The sequence below is a fragment of the Lagopus muta genome, chromosome 21 (assembly GCF_023343835.1).
Source record: "Lagopus muta isolate bLagMut1 chromosome 21, bLagMut1 primary, whole genome shotgun sequence".
NCBI lineage: Eukaryota > Metazoa > Chordata > Aves > Galliformes > Phasianidae > Lagopus > Lagopus muta.
In genome coordinates, this window is record NC_064453.1 from 569,509 (window position 1) to 582,337 (window position 12,829).

Here is a 12,829-nt window from a genome sequence, read left to right on the forward strand (position 1 = left end):
TGTGCTGATCTTCCTCTTGCCCGTTTTCTGCTGAGTTTTTGGTGAGCTCGATGCCTCTTCGCTCAGACTGCAGGTGGGGTGGTGGTGCAGCAGAAGCAGCGATGCTTTGGAGAGGATGGGGGGGATGGATTGCTTGGGCTTGAAAGCCTCGAGTATAAGTGCACGTATCGTTATGTAGAAAGCTCTGTGGGGCGGGTAGAGGCACGGATGTGGACAGGGATGCGTTACCTGCGTACTGCGTGGGGCAGCAGTGAACCTCAACGCAAAAATGGAAACCAACGCACCGACGGCACCGGGAGGTGCGAACGGAGCTCCGCGCGGTGAAGAGTTAAAGCTTTAACTTAATCCGGCTTTAATTCCGCCCATATGGCTGGCTCCGGCGGCGTGGGGAAGGCTCGGCCGGCACGGCGGCGAAAATAAATACGGGGCCATCTGTGCGGCGGGGGGGGGGAGCACCGGGAAAGGTGAGACGGGGCCGGGCCGGGGCGGAGCCTCCCGCTGCGGGGCTGCTGCGGGCGGGGGGCGGCGGTGCGGAGCGCGGCATCGGCACCGCGCGATGAGCGCTGCGCCCGGGCGCGGGTCCGTCCCCGCAGCCGCCTCATCCTTCGCCTGGGGACGCGTGAGTGCGCGGGGGGTGCGGGGCGACGTCCGGCCGCCGCCGTTCCGGGGGTGCGGAGGGAGGGGCGGCTGCGGGGCGCCCGCCGGAAGGGCCCGGCCCTCCCCCCCCGGGTCCCGCCCTGCGGTTCGCCGATCGTCTGCCGGGTTCGGGCACGCGCTGCCCCTCCTCCGCCTCCCAGCACGTGAGCGGGGGTTGGGGCCGGAGGAGCTGTGCCCGCCTGCCGCGCCGTGGCCGCCGTCTGCTTTCCCGGCCGCGAAAGCTCGGGAGCGGCTTTTGCTTTCGTCCGCTGCTGGCGAAGGGTCCCGGAGGCGGCGGAGCTGCGCGCAGCGTGCGGTGCTGATGAAGCTGGGCAGGAATTGCCTTCGCCTGATTTTTCCGCGCAGGTTGTCCCGTTTTAGGGAGTTTTGCCCTGCGCGGATCTCAGCTGCCTGGTGTTGGAAAGGAGAAAAATGAAACTCTCGGTCTCCACGCACGTGTGCTGCGTCACCGCCAGCGGCGCTAGGGAGAGCTTGCCAGCGAGGAGACGATGAGGCTGGAGCTCATTCCTCGGGACGGGCGGGCAGAGCCGTTTCGGTGCTGATGAGGTCCCCTCCTGTTGGGCTCAGCACCGCAAACACCCGATCCTGGCTGAGCGCATCCCGGGGTGCTGCTGACCCGTCAGCAGTGGCCGCTGCCAGCAAGTGTGGATGGTTTCACTGATGGGGGTTCGGCTCTCTTTGGTGGCCGAGTTGGCGTATGGAAAACGTGGCTTCACGTAGACAAAGCTGTGGTAGTGAGGCCGGGAGGGCTGTGCCGCTGATGCAGGGCCGTCCCAAAGGCAGTCAGGTGGGGGGGCTCAGCCTCGGCCCGGCTCCTGCCTGTCACCTTCTGTGCCTCGCCGGGGAGCCGGGGCACGCGGCTGCTGGCTGTCCCAGCTCAGCACTGCCGCCACCGGAGCTCCTGTGCGGGGCGTGGGGCGGAATGGTGTGCAGGTTCCTCCCGGGACCCGGAGCTCAGATGTAGGGAGAAAATTCCGTTGTGTGAGCCAGGGAGAACTGCTGTAAAGTTGTGCCACGATCTCAATGCATGAATTGCAGCCGAGTGCTGAGCGCAGGGCGGGGGTCCAGAGCAGGAGCTGTGCTGGTGCCGTGGGGCAATGTGCCCACCCCCAGAGCTGTCCTCACTGCTGTGCCCGTCCTCCCCGCAGCGCTCAGCCCCCAATGCCCGCAGCGTTCCCCCCCCGGCCCTGTGCTGCCGGAGCTGCCGAACAGCCGCGCTCTTCATGCCGATTATTTCAATCACAAGCGTGTCTTGTCTCCCCGGCCGAAATTTCTTTCATAGACGGCAGAAAGTGAAATTTGTGCAATGTCTGTAGGAGGCTGAAGAAAGGCCCTTTGTGCGCCCTGTGCGCGGGGCATTGGGCAGCCTCCAGCAGCACCCTCCGCCACCCCAGCGCTCCCGGCTCACGGGATGAATGCTGCGCTTGTCCGGAGAGCGGGACCTGCTCTTAAAGCCGGAGCCGGGCCCCCTGGCCAGTCCCACCGGTGTGGGCACGGCTCGGCCGAGGCAGCCCCCTGGGTGCCCCATGGTGAGGGCAGGTGCCGCGTTGCGGCCGCACGATGTTCCTGTACTGGAAGAAGCGGGGTGCGTACGAGCTGGGGGCTCTGCCCCCTGCGCTGGCAGGCATGGAGTACGGGGCAGTGGAGCGCTTCTCCTGGAGCTCCAGCCTGGACATCAGCGAGCAGCTGGCGGGTACGTCATGGGGCTGGAGGGCGGTGGCGTGGCGAAAACCCTGCACAGAGACAGAGGGACTGCTGTGCGCAGGGAGGCTGCGGCAGGGCTGAGAGCAGGGATGCCGCGGTGCAGCTGGGGAGCACCCAGAGAGCTGCCTGCCCAGTGCACCGCAGCTGGCACGCAGGTTGTGAGGTCCCGGTGTGTGTGTGTGAGCCCCTGCTGCCGGTGGTGGTGTTTGGGAAGGGCCATGGCAGTTTGCAGCGTGACCTGGTGTGGGGCGGCGGGGCAGGGGGCTGCTGTCACCGTCCTCGTGGTTTTGGTGAGTTGGGAAAACTTCCCTTCGCCAGCCTGAAAGAATTTCTGATTTGTTTCTGTTATTATTCATAATAGGTCAAGTGAAATGATGGTGGTGGAGGGGCCAAGCAGCCTGGCGGGCGCTGTGGGGTGGCGGTGGGGACAGAGTGCCCATTGTGCTGCTGCGGCGTGGGGCCGGCATGTGGGCAGCGGGGCCCCCCAGCAGCCGCACTCCTGGCTCTCTCCCAGGGGCACTGCACCCAGGGGTGCCCAGGGGGGTCCTCATGGAGGTGCCCTGGGTCGGTGTGAGCACAGCCCCCACACTGCCCCACAGGAGAGCTCTCACTTCAGCCCTGGTGCCCGCCGGTGTGCCGCGAGCTGCCTGGAGTCTGTTATTTTTAAACTATTAGGCACGACACATAACAAAAGCTTTCAAAATAGGATTTGTCCTCAAGGCCGATTTAACTGTTAGAGCTTAAAGCAGACCGTAAGCCCCTTTGGGGACTGGCGAGGAGCAGATTTAGCACTCCTGGCACTGCCCTCGGCCCGTGCCTCTCCTGGCAGCGGGTGCAGGATGATGCCCCCAGGCCCTGCTCTCTGCTGTGGCCATCCCAGCTCTGCTACCCGCCGCTCGCTGGGGCAGGAGGTTGGCAGCTTCTGCTCTCTGCTTTCTGCCCAAAAGCTGGGCGCTCACTGTCAGGGACCTGTCTTCCTCCAGGGGCCATGGGGCAAGAGCAGTGGGGCAGGGTTTTGCATGGGGTTGCAGGGCCCCATGTGTGCACCCAGCGCTAACCCCAGCTCTCTCCTGCAGATGAGCAGTGCCCAGCAGAGGAGCAGGGGCTGCGTTGCCAGAATCCCGACTGTACAGACAAGAGGAGGGCAGCCAAGGTAGGTCATGGGGTGCCGGCAGTGCTGGCAGCTTGGGCTGTGCCATCAGGAAGGCAGCAGGCATGCTGTCTTGGTGCAGATCTGGGCAGGTGGAGGCTCCCATGGGCTCGCCCTGGCTCCCAGTGCCTCTGGTGCTGGCAGAACCGGTTGGTGCAGCTGGCTGGCAGGCAGCCATGGGGCAGAAAGCCCTGTGCCGATAGGATGCGGCTAGGTAGCAGGGAAGGGCTGCAGCCACTTCCCACATGGTGGGAGCTGCATGTGGCACGCATCCCTCGGCAGCATCACGGTCCCGCTGCCCGTGTGTGCCTGCAGGCTCGTGCGTGGCTGGGATTTAACTGCGTGGCAGCAGCTTCCCTGTTTCCCCACCTGCCGTAATTCAGGCTAATCTCATTGAGCCCGTCTGTCCTGTTCCCGGTGGGAGCATCGCTCGGCAAGCCAGCACAGGCAGCGCGGCTGTGCCCAGGAGGGAGGGAACCTCTGCTGCAGCTCTGCTGCACACCGGGGCTTGGCAGCAGAGCTACACAGGGCCCCTCCAGGAGCAGCTGCGTTCATACCCGCGTCCATTGAGGCATGTGGAGGGACGGGAGCGCCGTGATCAGGCTGGGAAGTGCAGGGCTCTGGAATTAAGCAGAGCCTGCGGCTGGAAGCGCCCCATGCCACCTCTCCTAATCTTGTTGATCGCTAATGTAAAGCCGGAGTGGATTTAGGGCCCCTTATCTCTGGCTGCTCGACCTGCTGGCTCGCTCCTGGCTGTCCTCGCTGCCGGTGCCGTGCTGCTGCTCTGCTCCTGGTGAGTGCTGGGTTCCTGCTCAGTGCGCCGAGGCCGTGCTGGTGGGGAGGGCGTGCAGTGCTCAGCCGTGCGGTGCGATGCTCCCGGCCTCGGTGGGAAGGGAAGCGCAGGGCGATTGCTCCAGCAACAAGAGCGATGGTAGTTGGGCCCTGGAGGCCCGACAGCACCACCGCAGGCTTTTATGGTGAGCAGATGAGCTCTGTTTTTTGGAATGAGCCACCCTCTGCCTTTTGAGAGCATCAGGGAGGAAATAACGAAGCGGTGGCCTTTCAAACAGTGCGGGTTTCGGGAACGCTCTGCTCTCCTGCTCCTTCCAGAGCCGGGCTGTTTCCTCAGCCCCCCAGCGCCTCAGACCCTGCAGCGCAGGCAGTGATGCGGGCACCTGCCTGGGGAGGGAGCGCGGTGTGGGCAGAGCGGGGATCAGGGGGGGCGAGGCGGGCAGGCAGGTGTGCAGCGCGGGCGCAGGCGTGGCGTGCCGTGTTTGCACGGGTGGAGCTGCTGGGTAAACACAGCGCGGGACACACGTGGCACCAGGCTGCGGCCTCGTGCCAGCACCACCGGGAGCAAGCGGCCGGGAGCCATCGCCAGTGTTGGACAGTTGGATGGGGCCGAGCGGGGACGTGCAGGCGGGCAGGTTGGTGAGCAGTACGGCTGCGGTGCTTCGACCCTGCAGCCCTGGGCTATGCCTATGGGTTTGGGTTTCCCTTGGCATCCCTGTGGTGGGGGCAGCCGAGGCGCGGTGAAAGCAGTGTGGTGCTGGGGGCAAGTGGCCCCATCGGGGAGCGCGGGCGGCGGGCCGCGTCAGCATTGACCTCAGCAGCGCCGGGAGGAAGGAGGGCAGGAAGCGGGGGCGGCTCGGGGTGCACCGGCGCTTCCTCTGCCGCACAGTGGGGCCGCGCTCCCGGGATGCCGCACCGCAGCCTTTCTGCTCGTGGGGTGGCTGTGGGGCACTGCCAGATGTGGACGTACCTTGGGTGTGGGCTGACAGCCCCCGGCAGCACCCCAACCCCTGGCGCAGCCCCCAGCAGGGGGTCACGGGCTGTGCACCGCGCTGGGGCTGGCCAGGGGTTTAAAAATAAATGCCTGTGAATGCCCGGCCGAGGCTGAGGCTGGGCGCACAATCGGAGGAAATGCATCGGCTTGCGAGCATTGTTTTGCTGCAGACACTTGCTTCCTCCGTCCTGCCGTGGGGACACTGATCTTGCAAACACAAAAGGGCTCTGGAGTGGCCCTGCAGACCCCTGAGAGCACAGCAGGTCCTGGTGCACCCTCAGCCCAGCATGGGACATCATGAATGGGCACGTGGGGGCCAGGTGCCCCCAGTGCCTCCAGTGCCCTCTCTCCCTCCATGCCCAGCCGTGTGCAGCCCTTCTGCTGCAGTCCCAAGGCTCTGAGGGTCTCTGTGCAGTGCAGTGGTGATGGGGAGGGGGCTCAGCACAGCCCACGGGGGTGAGGGGGTCTCGCTGCTGCTCTGTCCCAGCCCACAGCTGCATCCCACAGGTATGCCACCATGCCGAGTGCCAGCAGCTGAACCGCAGCAGCCCGCTCAGCCTGTGTGAGGCCTGCGACGGGCACCTGCACGACACCATGCACTTCGATGGGCACATCCGCTTCGACCTGTCCCCACCAGGTAAGCCAGGCTGGCTGCACCCTGGGCCCTTGGTGGGACACAGCAGGGCCAGTGGGTTCAGCACTGCCCGGCCCCAATGCTCATTGACAGGCTCCATCCTGGCTCGCAACGTGTCCACACGCTCGTGCCCGCCGCGCACCAGCCCTGCCTCCGACATGGAGGATGACGACGAGGGACCGGCGGACGGGAGGGGGTGAGTGCACGTCCCAGCCCTTTCTGCAGTTGGTGGGACAGAGTGGGTGTCTCCGTGTTGCCAGCAGAGCCTGCAGGACACCTGGCTCACTCTGCCCATGCCTGCAGGGACAGGAGAAGCTCAGCACTGAAGCTGCCCAAGAAGAAGGCTCGGCGCAGGCACACGGATGTAAGACACCATCCCCTCTATGGGGCTCTGCTGTGGGGTTATGCTGTGGCCATATCCAAGATGGGTGGGAGCCCTTTGTGAGCTTTGTGTCTCCTGCAGGACCCCAGCAAGGAGTGCTTCACCCTCAAATTCGACCTGAATGTTGATATCGAGGCAGAGATCGTGCCGGCCATGAAGAAGAAGTCCCTGGGGTGAGCTGCCTGTGCCAGGCACAGCCCTGATGGGCACACAGACCCCACAGGACCCATAGGGATGGTATCCCACAGGGACGTGCTGCTGCCGGTCTTTGAGAGGAGGGCGATTGAGCACAGCAAGGTGGACATCTACCTGGACCAGTCCAACACACCACTGTCCCTCCAGTTTGAGGCGTACCGCTTCGGGGGACACTACCTGCGGGTGAAAGGTGTGGAGGGGGGCAAATATAAGGCCAAAACAGGCACCATGGGGCTGGGGGCTCTGACAGCTCTGTGCTCCTGTAGCCAAGCCTGGGGACGAGCTGAAGGTGGAGCAGGCGGCACGGGATGCACGCTCAGCCAGCCTGCCCATCCTGCGCCCCGCCAGCACCGCTGCACTCCTTGGGACAGGGCTGGATCCAGGGCCGGGCCGTAGGGAGGGCACTGACATCCTGGTGAGTACCCGCAGCACTCTGCGCCTCGTGTATCTGGAAGGGTGGGGGCACACCAGAGCAGGAGGGCGTCTCCTGGTTGGCCTCATGCAATGGGGGTGCAAAGCCCCTGGAAGCCTTGAGAACAGGCTCAGCTCCCAGCAGTGCTGTGCTGTGCCAGCGGTGCCACATTGCAGTGTGGGCAGTGCCCTGCACCAGGCGTGGCAGCTCAGCTGGCAGCCCTGCAGCTGTGCCACGTATGGGCTGGTACCTGAGCAAAGCAAAGCTCCGCGCCCCAGGGCCTCATGGCGGTGAGGCTGGCACTTCTGGCCAGGATGTGGCCACTGTCCCTCCTCGCCTTGGCACCTGTCAGCTGCTGTGTGCAGCCTCAGTCCTGCCCTGTGGACCCAGATAAGCTGTGGGGCCGGATCTGCTGCCACTCCCCGTGGGAGCAGATGCCACGCTCGTGTGGCCACACAGCGCCCGCTCCCCAGAATTTGGCTCTGGGGATCCCAGCGTGGGGACAGCAGCTCTTAGCTCTCTGAGCCAGAAGCCCCCGAGTGCACCAATCTGGCTGTGTGGCCGGGGCTGGTGGCTGCCCGCATCCGGCAGTACGATGCCTGGCAGTGGGACCGGCACTGCGCTGGTGGGGCAGAAGGGATGGCGGTCACAGGGCCACCTCCACAGCCGGGTCCCCGAGGGCAGGTGGGAGCAGAGCCGAACCAGGGCAGCAGGGCCAGCGTGGGCCAGGGCGCCTGGAGACACCGTGGCATGGTGAGCTGTGGGGCTGTGCTGGGGCAAAGTAGAGATTCTGCAGGGCTCACTGGGCTGTCACGGCTCGGGGACAGTAGGTCTCTGTGGCATGCAATGGCCATGCTGCACTTTGTACCAGGTGAGGAGAGGGCAGCAGCCACGTTGTGGTGTGGCCTTGGCAAGGGGCTGTGGGGATGCATGAGTATGGCGTGAGCCGAGTGCCTGGGCAGGCGGGTGCTGTGTGGCCGGGACCCAGCTCCGCTGCGGGATGGTGGGCTTTGATCTTTGCCAGCAAATTGTTCGGGTCTGTTTAGCTTATCTGGCGAGGAGGGAAATTAGGTTTTCTGCGCTGGCCCCACCTCCTTTTGTTCGGAGGAGCACAGCCAGAGCTGCCTGGCTCTGCGGTTCAAGTTCAGAGCACGGCTGGGCGGTGAGGGGCTCGGGGTGCTGCACCCTGTGGGATGCACTGAGCCACAGAGCCCCTCTGCTGCGGGGTGTGGGCACAGGACCGGGGCACTTGGCCCCCTGTATGCAGGATGCAGGTACGCAGGTCAGTGCGGGTGCGGGCGCAGCGAGCTCATGTCCCGTGGGGGCCTGGCTCTGCACACCCTAGAAAGGGATCGGCTATGGGGTGTGGGGGACACATCAGCAGGGGCAGAGCATGGCTTCGGGGGCTGTCCCTGTGCTGTGAAGTGAGCAGGGCTGGTGCTGACCTGCGGCACTCATTGTACCCATGCAGGCTCCGGGCAGGCGGCGGAAGAACATGACGGAGTTCCTGGGGGACGCCAGCATCCCCAGCCCTGAGCCATCCCTGCATGGCAGTGGCTCTCTGCCCACCAATGGCACCGACACCTGGAAGAACCGTGCTGCCAGCCGCTTCAGTGGCTTCTTCAGCTCCAGCACCAGCACTGGCCCCTTTGGGCGGGTAGGTGGGCAGGGGAGGGGTGTGGGAGTCGTGGTGCTGTGCTGGGGTGGTGGTGGGATGAGGTCCTGCATGGCTGTGCCCCAGATCCGTGCGCAGGGCCAACAGAACTGTGGCATTCTGCCACTGTCCCCAGCCCATCTGCTCATGCCTTCCAGCAGGAGGTGGACAAGATGGAGCAGCTGGAAAGCAAGCTGCACACCTACAGCAGCTTTGGGCTGCCCAAACTACCACCGCAGCTCCGCTTCGACCAGGACTCCTGGGAGGAGGATGGGGACGACAGCAGCCTGGTGCTAGAGGACAGCTGGCAGCAAATCATTGAGGGCACGGAGGTAGGGCTGGGGTTGATGGCGGTGCTGGTCGCACTCCTTGGATGGTGAAACACTGACGCTTGGCCCTGCAGGCCCTGACGCGCCGGCAGTGCCACCAGCAGGAAGCCATCTGGGAGCTGCTGCACACTGAGGCCACCTACATCCGAAAGCTAAAGGTCATCACTGATGTGAGTGCCCATGGCCCATGTTCCTCAGCCACAGGTGTCCCCCATACCATGGCTCCTGCCCCACGAGCTCCTGCTCTGTCTCCACAGCTCTTCCTCTGTTGCCTGCTGAACCTTCAGGAGTCAGGGCTGCTGTGTGAGGTGAGTGCGCTGCGTATTTGGGGCTGTGCTGTGGGGTCTGGGGGAACAGCAGTGTGGTGCATAGCAGGGGTCCCCCAGCATGGTGGGTGCATGGGGATGTGACCCACAGCGACTCCCCACCTCCCCCCGTAGGTGGATGCTGAGCGTCTGTTTGGCAATATTGGGGAGATCATCCAGCTGCACCGCAGCCTGTGGAGCAGCGTCATGGCCCCGGTGCTGGACAAGGCCCGCCGGACCAAGGTGCTGCTTGACCCCATGGACTTCCTCAAGGGCTTCAAGACGGTGAGTGCCGACCCTGTGCTGCACCATGGACTGTGCCAGGCTGTGCCCTGCAGTGACACCTCTGTATTGCCCGCAGTTTGGAACGCTCTTCAAGCCCTATATCCAGTACTGCATGGAGGAGGAGGGCTGCATGGAGTACATGCGCAATCTGCTGCGCGACAGCGAGCTCTTCCGTGCCTATGTGACGGTGAGGGGGGCGCAGCAGGGGTGGGGCCGGGGCTGGGGCTGGAGCTGACATCTGCATGTTGCAGTGGGCCGAGAAGCACAAGCAGTGCAGCCGCCTGAAGCTCAGCGACATGCTGGTGAAGCCGCACCAGCGCCTCACCAAGTACCCACTGCTCCTCAAGTCCGTGCTGAAGAAGACGGACGATGCACGCACCCGTGATGCCATCCTCACCATGGTAAGGGGCACGGCGTGGGGACGTGGGCAGGTGGGCAGCCCAGCCTCTCACCCCTGTGCCTGTGCTGCAGATCGGCTCTGTGGAGCACTTCATCAACCACGTCAACTCGCGGATGCGGCAGCGGCAGGAGCAGCAGCGCCTGGCCGCCATCCTCAGCCGCATCGATGCCTATGAGGTGGTGGAGGGCAGCACGGATGAGGTGGACAAGGTAGGCTGGGCACAGCGCGGCTGCAGTGCTGTGCTGTGTCCTGACCTGTGCTGACCTCCCTGGCTCCCTGCAGCTGCTGAAGGAGTTCCTGCGGCTGGACCTGACGGCCCCCATGCCCGGCACCTCCCCAGATGACACCCGGCAGCTTCTGCTCGAAGGCAGCCTGAAGATGCGGGAAGGTAAAGACAGCAAGGTGAGGATGGGGGGGCATGGGGAGCTCATCCCTCGTGTGTGGGCTGGCACCCATGGCCCTGCTCTCACCTCCACAGATGGACGTCTACTGCTTCCTCTTCACCGACCTCTTCCTCATCACCAAGCCCGTCAAGAAGGCTGAGCGCACCAAGGTGATCCGACAGCCCTTGCTGGTGGACAAAGTCATCTGCCGGGAGCTAAAGGACCCAGGTGAGTGGCACCAGGGGAAGGGGTTGCACCCTAGGAAAACATTGGAAGTCCAAGCCTCACAGCTCCTCATCCACAGGCTCCTTCCTCCTCATCTACCTGAATGAGTTTGGCAGCGCCGTGGCTGCCTACACCTTCCAGGCCAGTGGGCAGTCGCTGTGCCGCAGCTGGGTCGAGGCGCTGCACAATGCACAGGTGAAGACACCGCGTGGGGGGGGCGTGGGGGTCTCGTGCCCACAGATCCCTGACACCTGCCATTCCCAGAACCTGCTGCAGCGGCTGCGGCTGCAGGAGCAGCAGCGTGGGCAGTGCCGGCGCCTGCAGGAGGAGGAGGAAGATGAGGAGGATGGTGAGAGCAGCACCTCGACCGCCAGCTCGCCCACGGTGCTGCGCCGCAGCAGCACCAGCCTGGACTCCCAGCAGTGGTATGAGTGGGACAGGGGCACTGTAACCACATCTGCGGCGCAGCCTCCTCCTCACCTTCCCCTCTTCCGCAGCCCCTCGGACGGCTCCACCGAGACCATCTCAGTGGTGGTGGTGGACGGCGGCGATGAGCTCTCCTCCCCAGACTCAGACGTGGGGCCGTTCGGTTCACCGTCAGACAGCACCTCTGTCAGCACTGGTACCTCTGTCAGCACCGCCACCGGCACCTCTGGCAGCACCCCAACCCACGAGCTGCCCTCTGGCAGCCTGCCCCTGCCCCCCAGCGCCACCGCGCAGCCTGGCAGCTTCTGCTCGGCGTCCATCGACAGCGCCTACGGCACACTCTCACCCGCCTCACCACGGGACTTTCCCCGGCAGCAGGACGTAGGGGCTGAGGAGGGGCCAGAAGCCCTGGCCCCACAGCCCCCCTCGCCCCGGCTGCGCCGTAGGACGCCCGTGCAGCTCCTGCCCTGCAAGGCCCGAGTGCTCAAGTCCAAGTCAGAGGCCAGCCTGCTTCAACTGCTGGCCGGACCCCCTACCCCGCTCAACCAGAGCCGGAGCCTCTCTGACCTATGCATGGCCCCTCCTGCTCCCCCACTGCTCCAGCGGACTAGCCATTCCCCGGAGCTCCTGGCCCCCGGTGCCAGCAGCAGCAGTAGTGGTGACTCCACTTCAGAGCTCTCAGAGCCGGAGGAGCCCGTGGAGCCCCGTGTACCCACCGTGGGCCAGCCCAGCCACAGCCCTCAGCCCCCTGCCCACCGCACGCTCTCAGACTCCTCCTCAGCGCAGCACCGCAAGCTGACGCTGGCACAGCTCTACCGAATACGGACCACGCTGCTCCTCAACTCCACGCTGACGGCCTCGTATGTGCAGCCCATCCCCTCTACATGCCGTGTGCCAGGCCCCACACTGACCAAGCCTCTTTCTTTGTTGTGCCCTGCAGGGAGGTCTGAGAGCTGCCGGGGCAGCGAGGATGAGGATGGACGTGCGGCTGCTCCAAGAGCTCTTCCTGCTTCTAACCGTAGCGTAACGTCGGGGCTGGGCAGAGCGGGCACCCACCAGCTTGTGCCAGGATGTCACACGTGGGGGACACAGAGCAGTCCCATCTGGGAGGATGCATTCCTGCAGGGCAGCACCGGGCTGCCCATTGCTACCCAGGGGTGTCCGTGTGGGGCTGGACATGGCGCACTGTGTGGTCATGGGGCTGCGCCTGGGGAGGCCATGGGCTCCGCAGCTCCATGCGAGGAGGAGGGATGGCGACGTCGGCAGCAGGGAGTGGGGGAGGTGTGAGATGGCTGCGGGGTGGGCAGCACAGGGCTGCTGGCATGTGGGGTGGGAGGCGGGGGGTGGTGAGACGAGGGGACAGGGCTGAGCTGGGGCTAGCAGTGGCCACAGGGTCTGGCCAGGGCATGGTTTGGTGGCCAGGGAGTAGGAGCGTGGGAGCTGTGGTGGCCGAGAGCTGGGTGCCGTCCTGTGCTGGGCTGGTGGGGAGCTACTGCCTGTTGACACAGCCCACACCGGAGTGGGATGCCACTGCAGAGTGTGTATTTATTGAGCTTCAGGCTGTCCCTGTAGCAGTGCTGCCTGCTGGCACTGGGAGGTGGCGGTGGCTGCACTGTGGGCATGTACTGGCCGTGGCACCTGTGCTGGCTGCGGTGCGGTCCAGCCAAGCAATAAACCTTGCTGTGTGCATGCTGTGCCTGCCTCGCCTCTCCTTCGGGCAACAGCCAGGCACCGTGGGGTGAAGAGGAGTGGATGTGGAGCAGATGCCATGCAATGCTCATGGAGCCAGCCCCAGATCTGTACCCCAGCTCGGGGGTTTGGGTCAGGGTGCAGCTCTGCCTAGCAAAGCAGAGGATGCTGTGTCCCCCCTCCAGGCTGTGTCTGTGCTGCTGGGGGGAATGG

At 64.9% G+C, this 12,829-nt stretch overlaps 1 protein-coding gene across 8 annotated transcripts; it reads left to right on the forward strand.

The window, feature by feature from the left end:
* Positions 1 to 446: 446 nt before the first annotated feature.
* PLEKHG5 (pleckstrin homology and RhoGEF domain containing G5) lies at positions 447 to 12,800 on the forward strand. Of its 8 annotated transcripts, none has more exons than XM_048967673.1 (22): positions 447 to 464; positions 3,438 to 3,514; positions 5,805 to 5,934; positions 6,025 to 6,127; positions 6,235 to 6,295; positions 6,395 to 6,486; positions 6,562 to 6,698; positions 6,775 to 6,923; positions 8,392 to 8,577; positions 8,733 to 8,906; positions 8,978 to 9,073; positions 9,161 to 9,211; positions 9,344 to 9,493; positions 9,570 to 9,680; positions 9,745 to 9,894; positions 9,965 to 10,102; positions 10,176 to 10,295; positions 10,372 to 10,504; positions 10,581 to 10,696; positions 10,766 to 10,926; positions 10,999 to 11,787; positions 11,868 to 12,800. In XM_048967673.1, exons 3-22 carry the CDS (start codon positions 5,892 to 5,894, stop codon positions 11,875 to 11,877), a joined length of 2,970 nt encoding a protein of 989 aa, XP_048823630.1. In that variant the 5' UTR covers positions 447 to 464; positions 3,438 to 3,514; positions 5,805 to 5,891; the 3' UTR covers positions 11,878 to 12,800. The 8 variants fall into 8 exon arrangements, with proteins under 8 accessions (XP_048823630.1, XP_048823628.1, XP_048823622.1 ...); XM_048967671.1 differs by lacking the exon at positions 447 to 464 and adding an exon at positions 523 to 619; XM_048967665.1 differs by lacking the exon at positions 447 to 464 and adding an exon at positions 756 to 2,350.
* Positions 12,801 to 12,829: the final 29 nt, after the last annotated feature.

Excerpts from the sequence above, each read along its gene's own strand:
- PLEKHG5 (XM_048967665.1), top strand. The coding sequence starts at position 2,218 with ATGTTCCTGTACTGGAAGAAGCGGGGTGCGTACGAGCTGGGGGCTCTG. Across the intron at positions 10,505-10,580 it reads CCGGGAGCTAAAGGACCCAG|GCTCCTTCCTCCTCATCTAC; the intron begins GTGAGTGGCACC and ends CCTCATCCACAG. Across the intron at positions 10,927-10,998 it reads AGCCTGGACTCCCAGCAGTG|CCCCTCGGACGGCTCCACCG; the intron begins GTATGAGTGGGA and ends CCTCTTCCGCAG.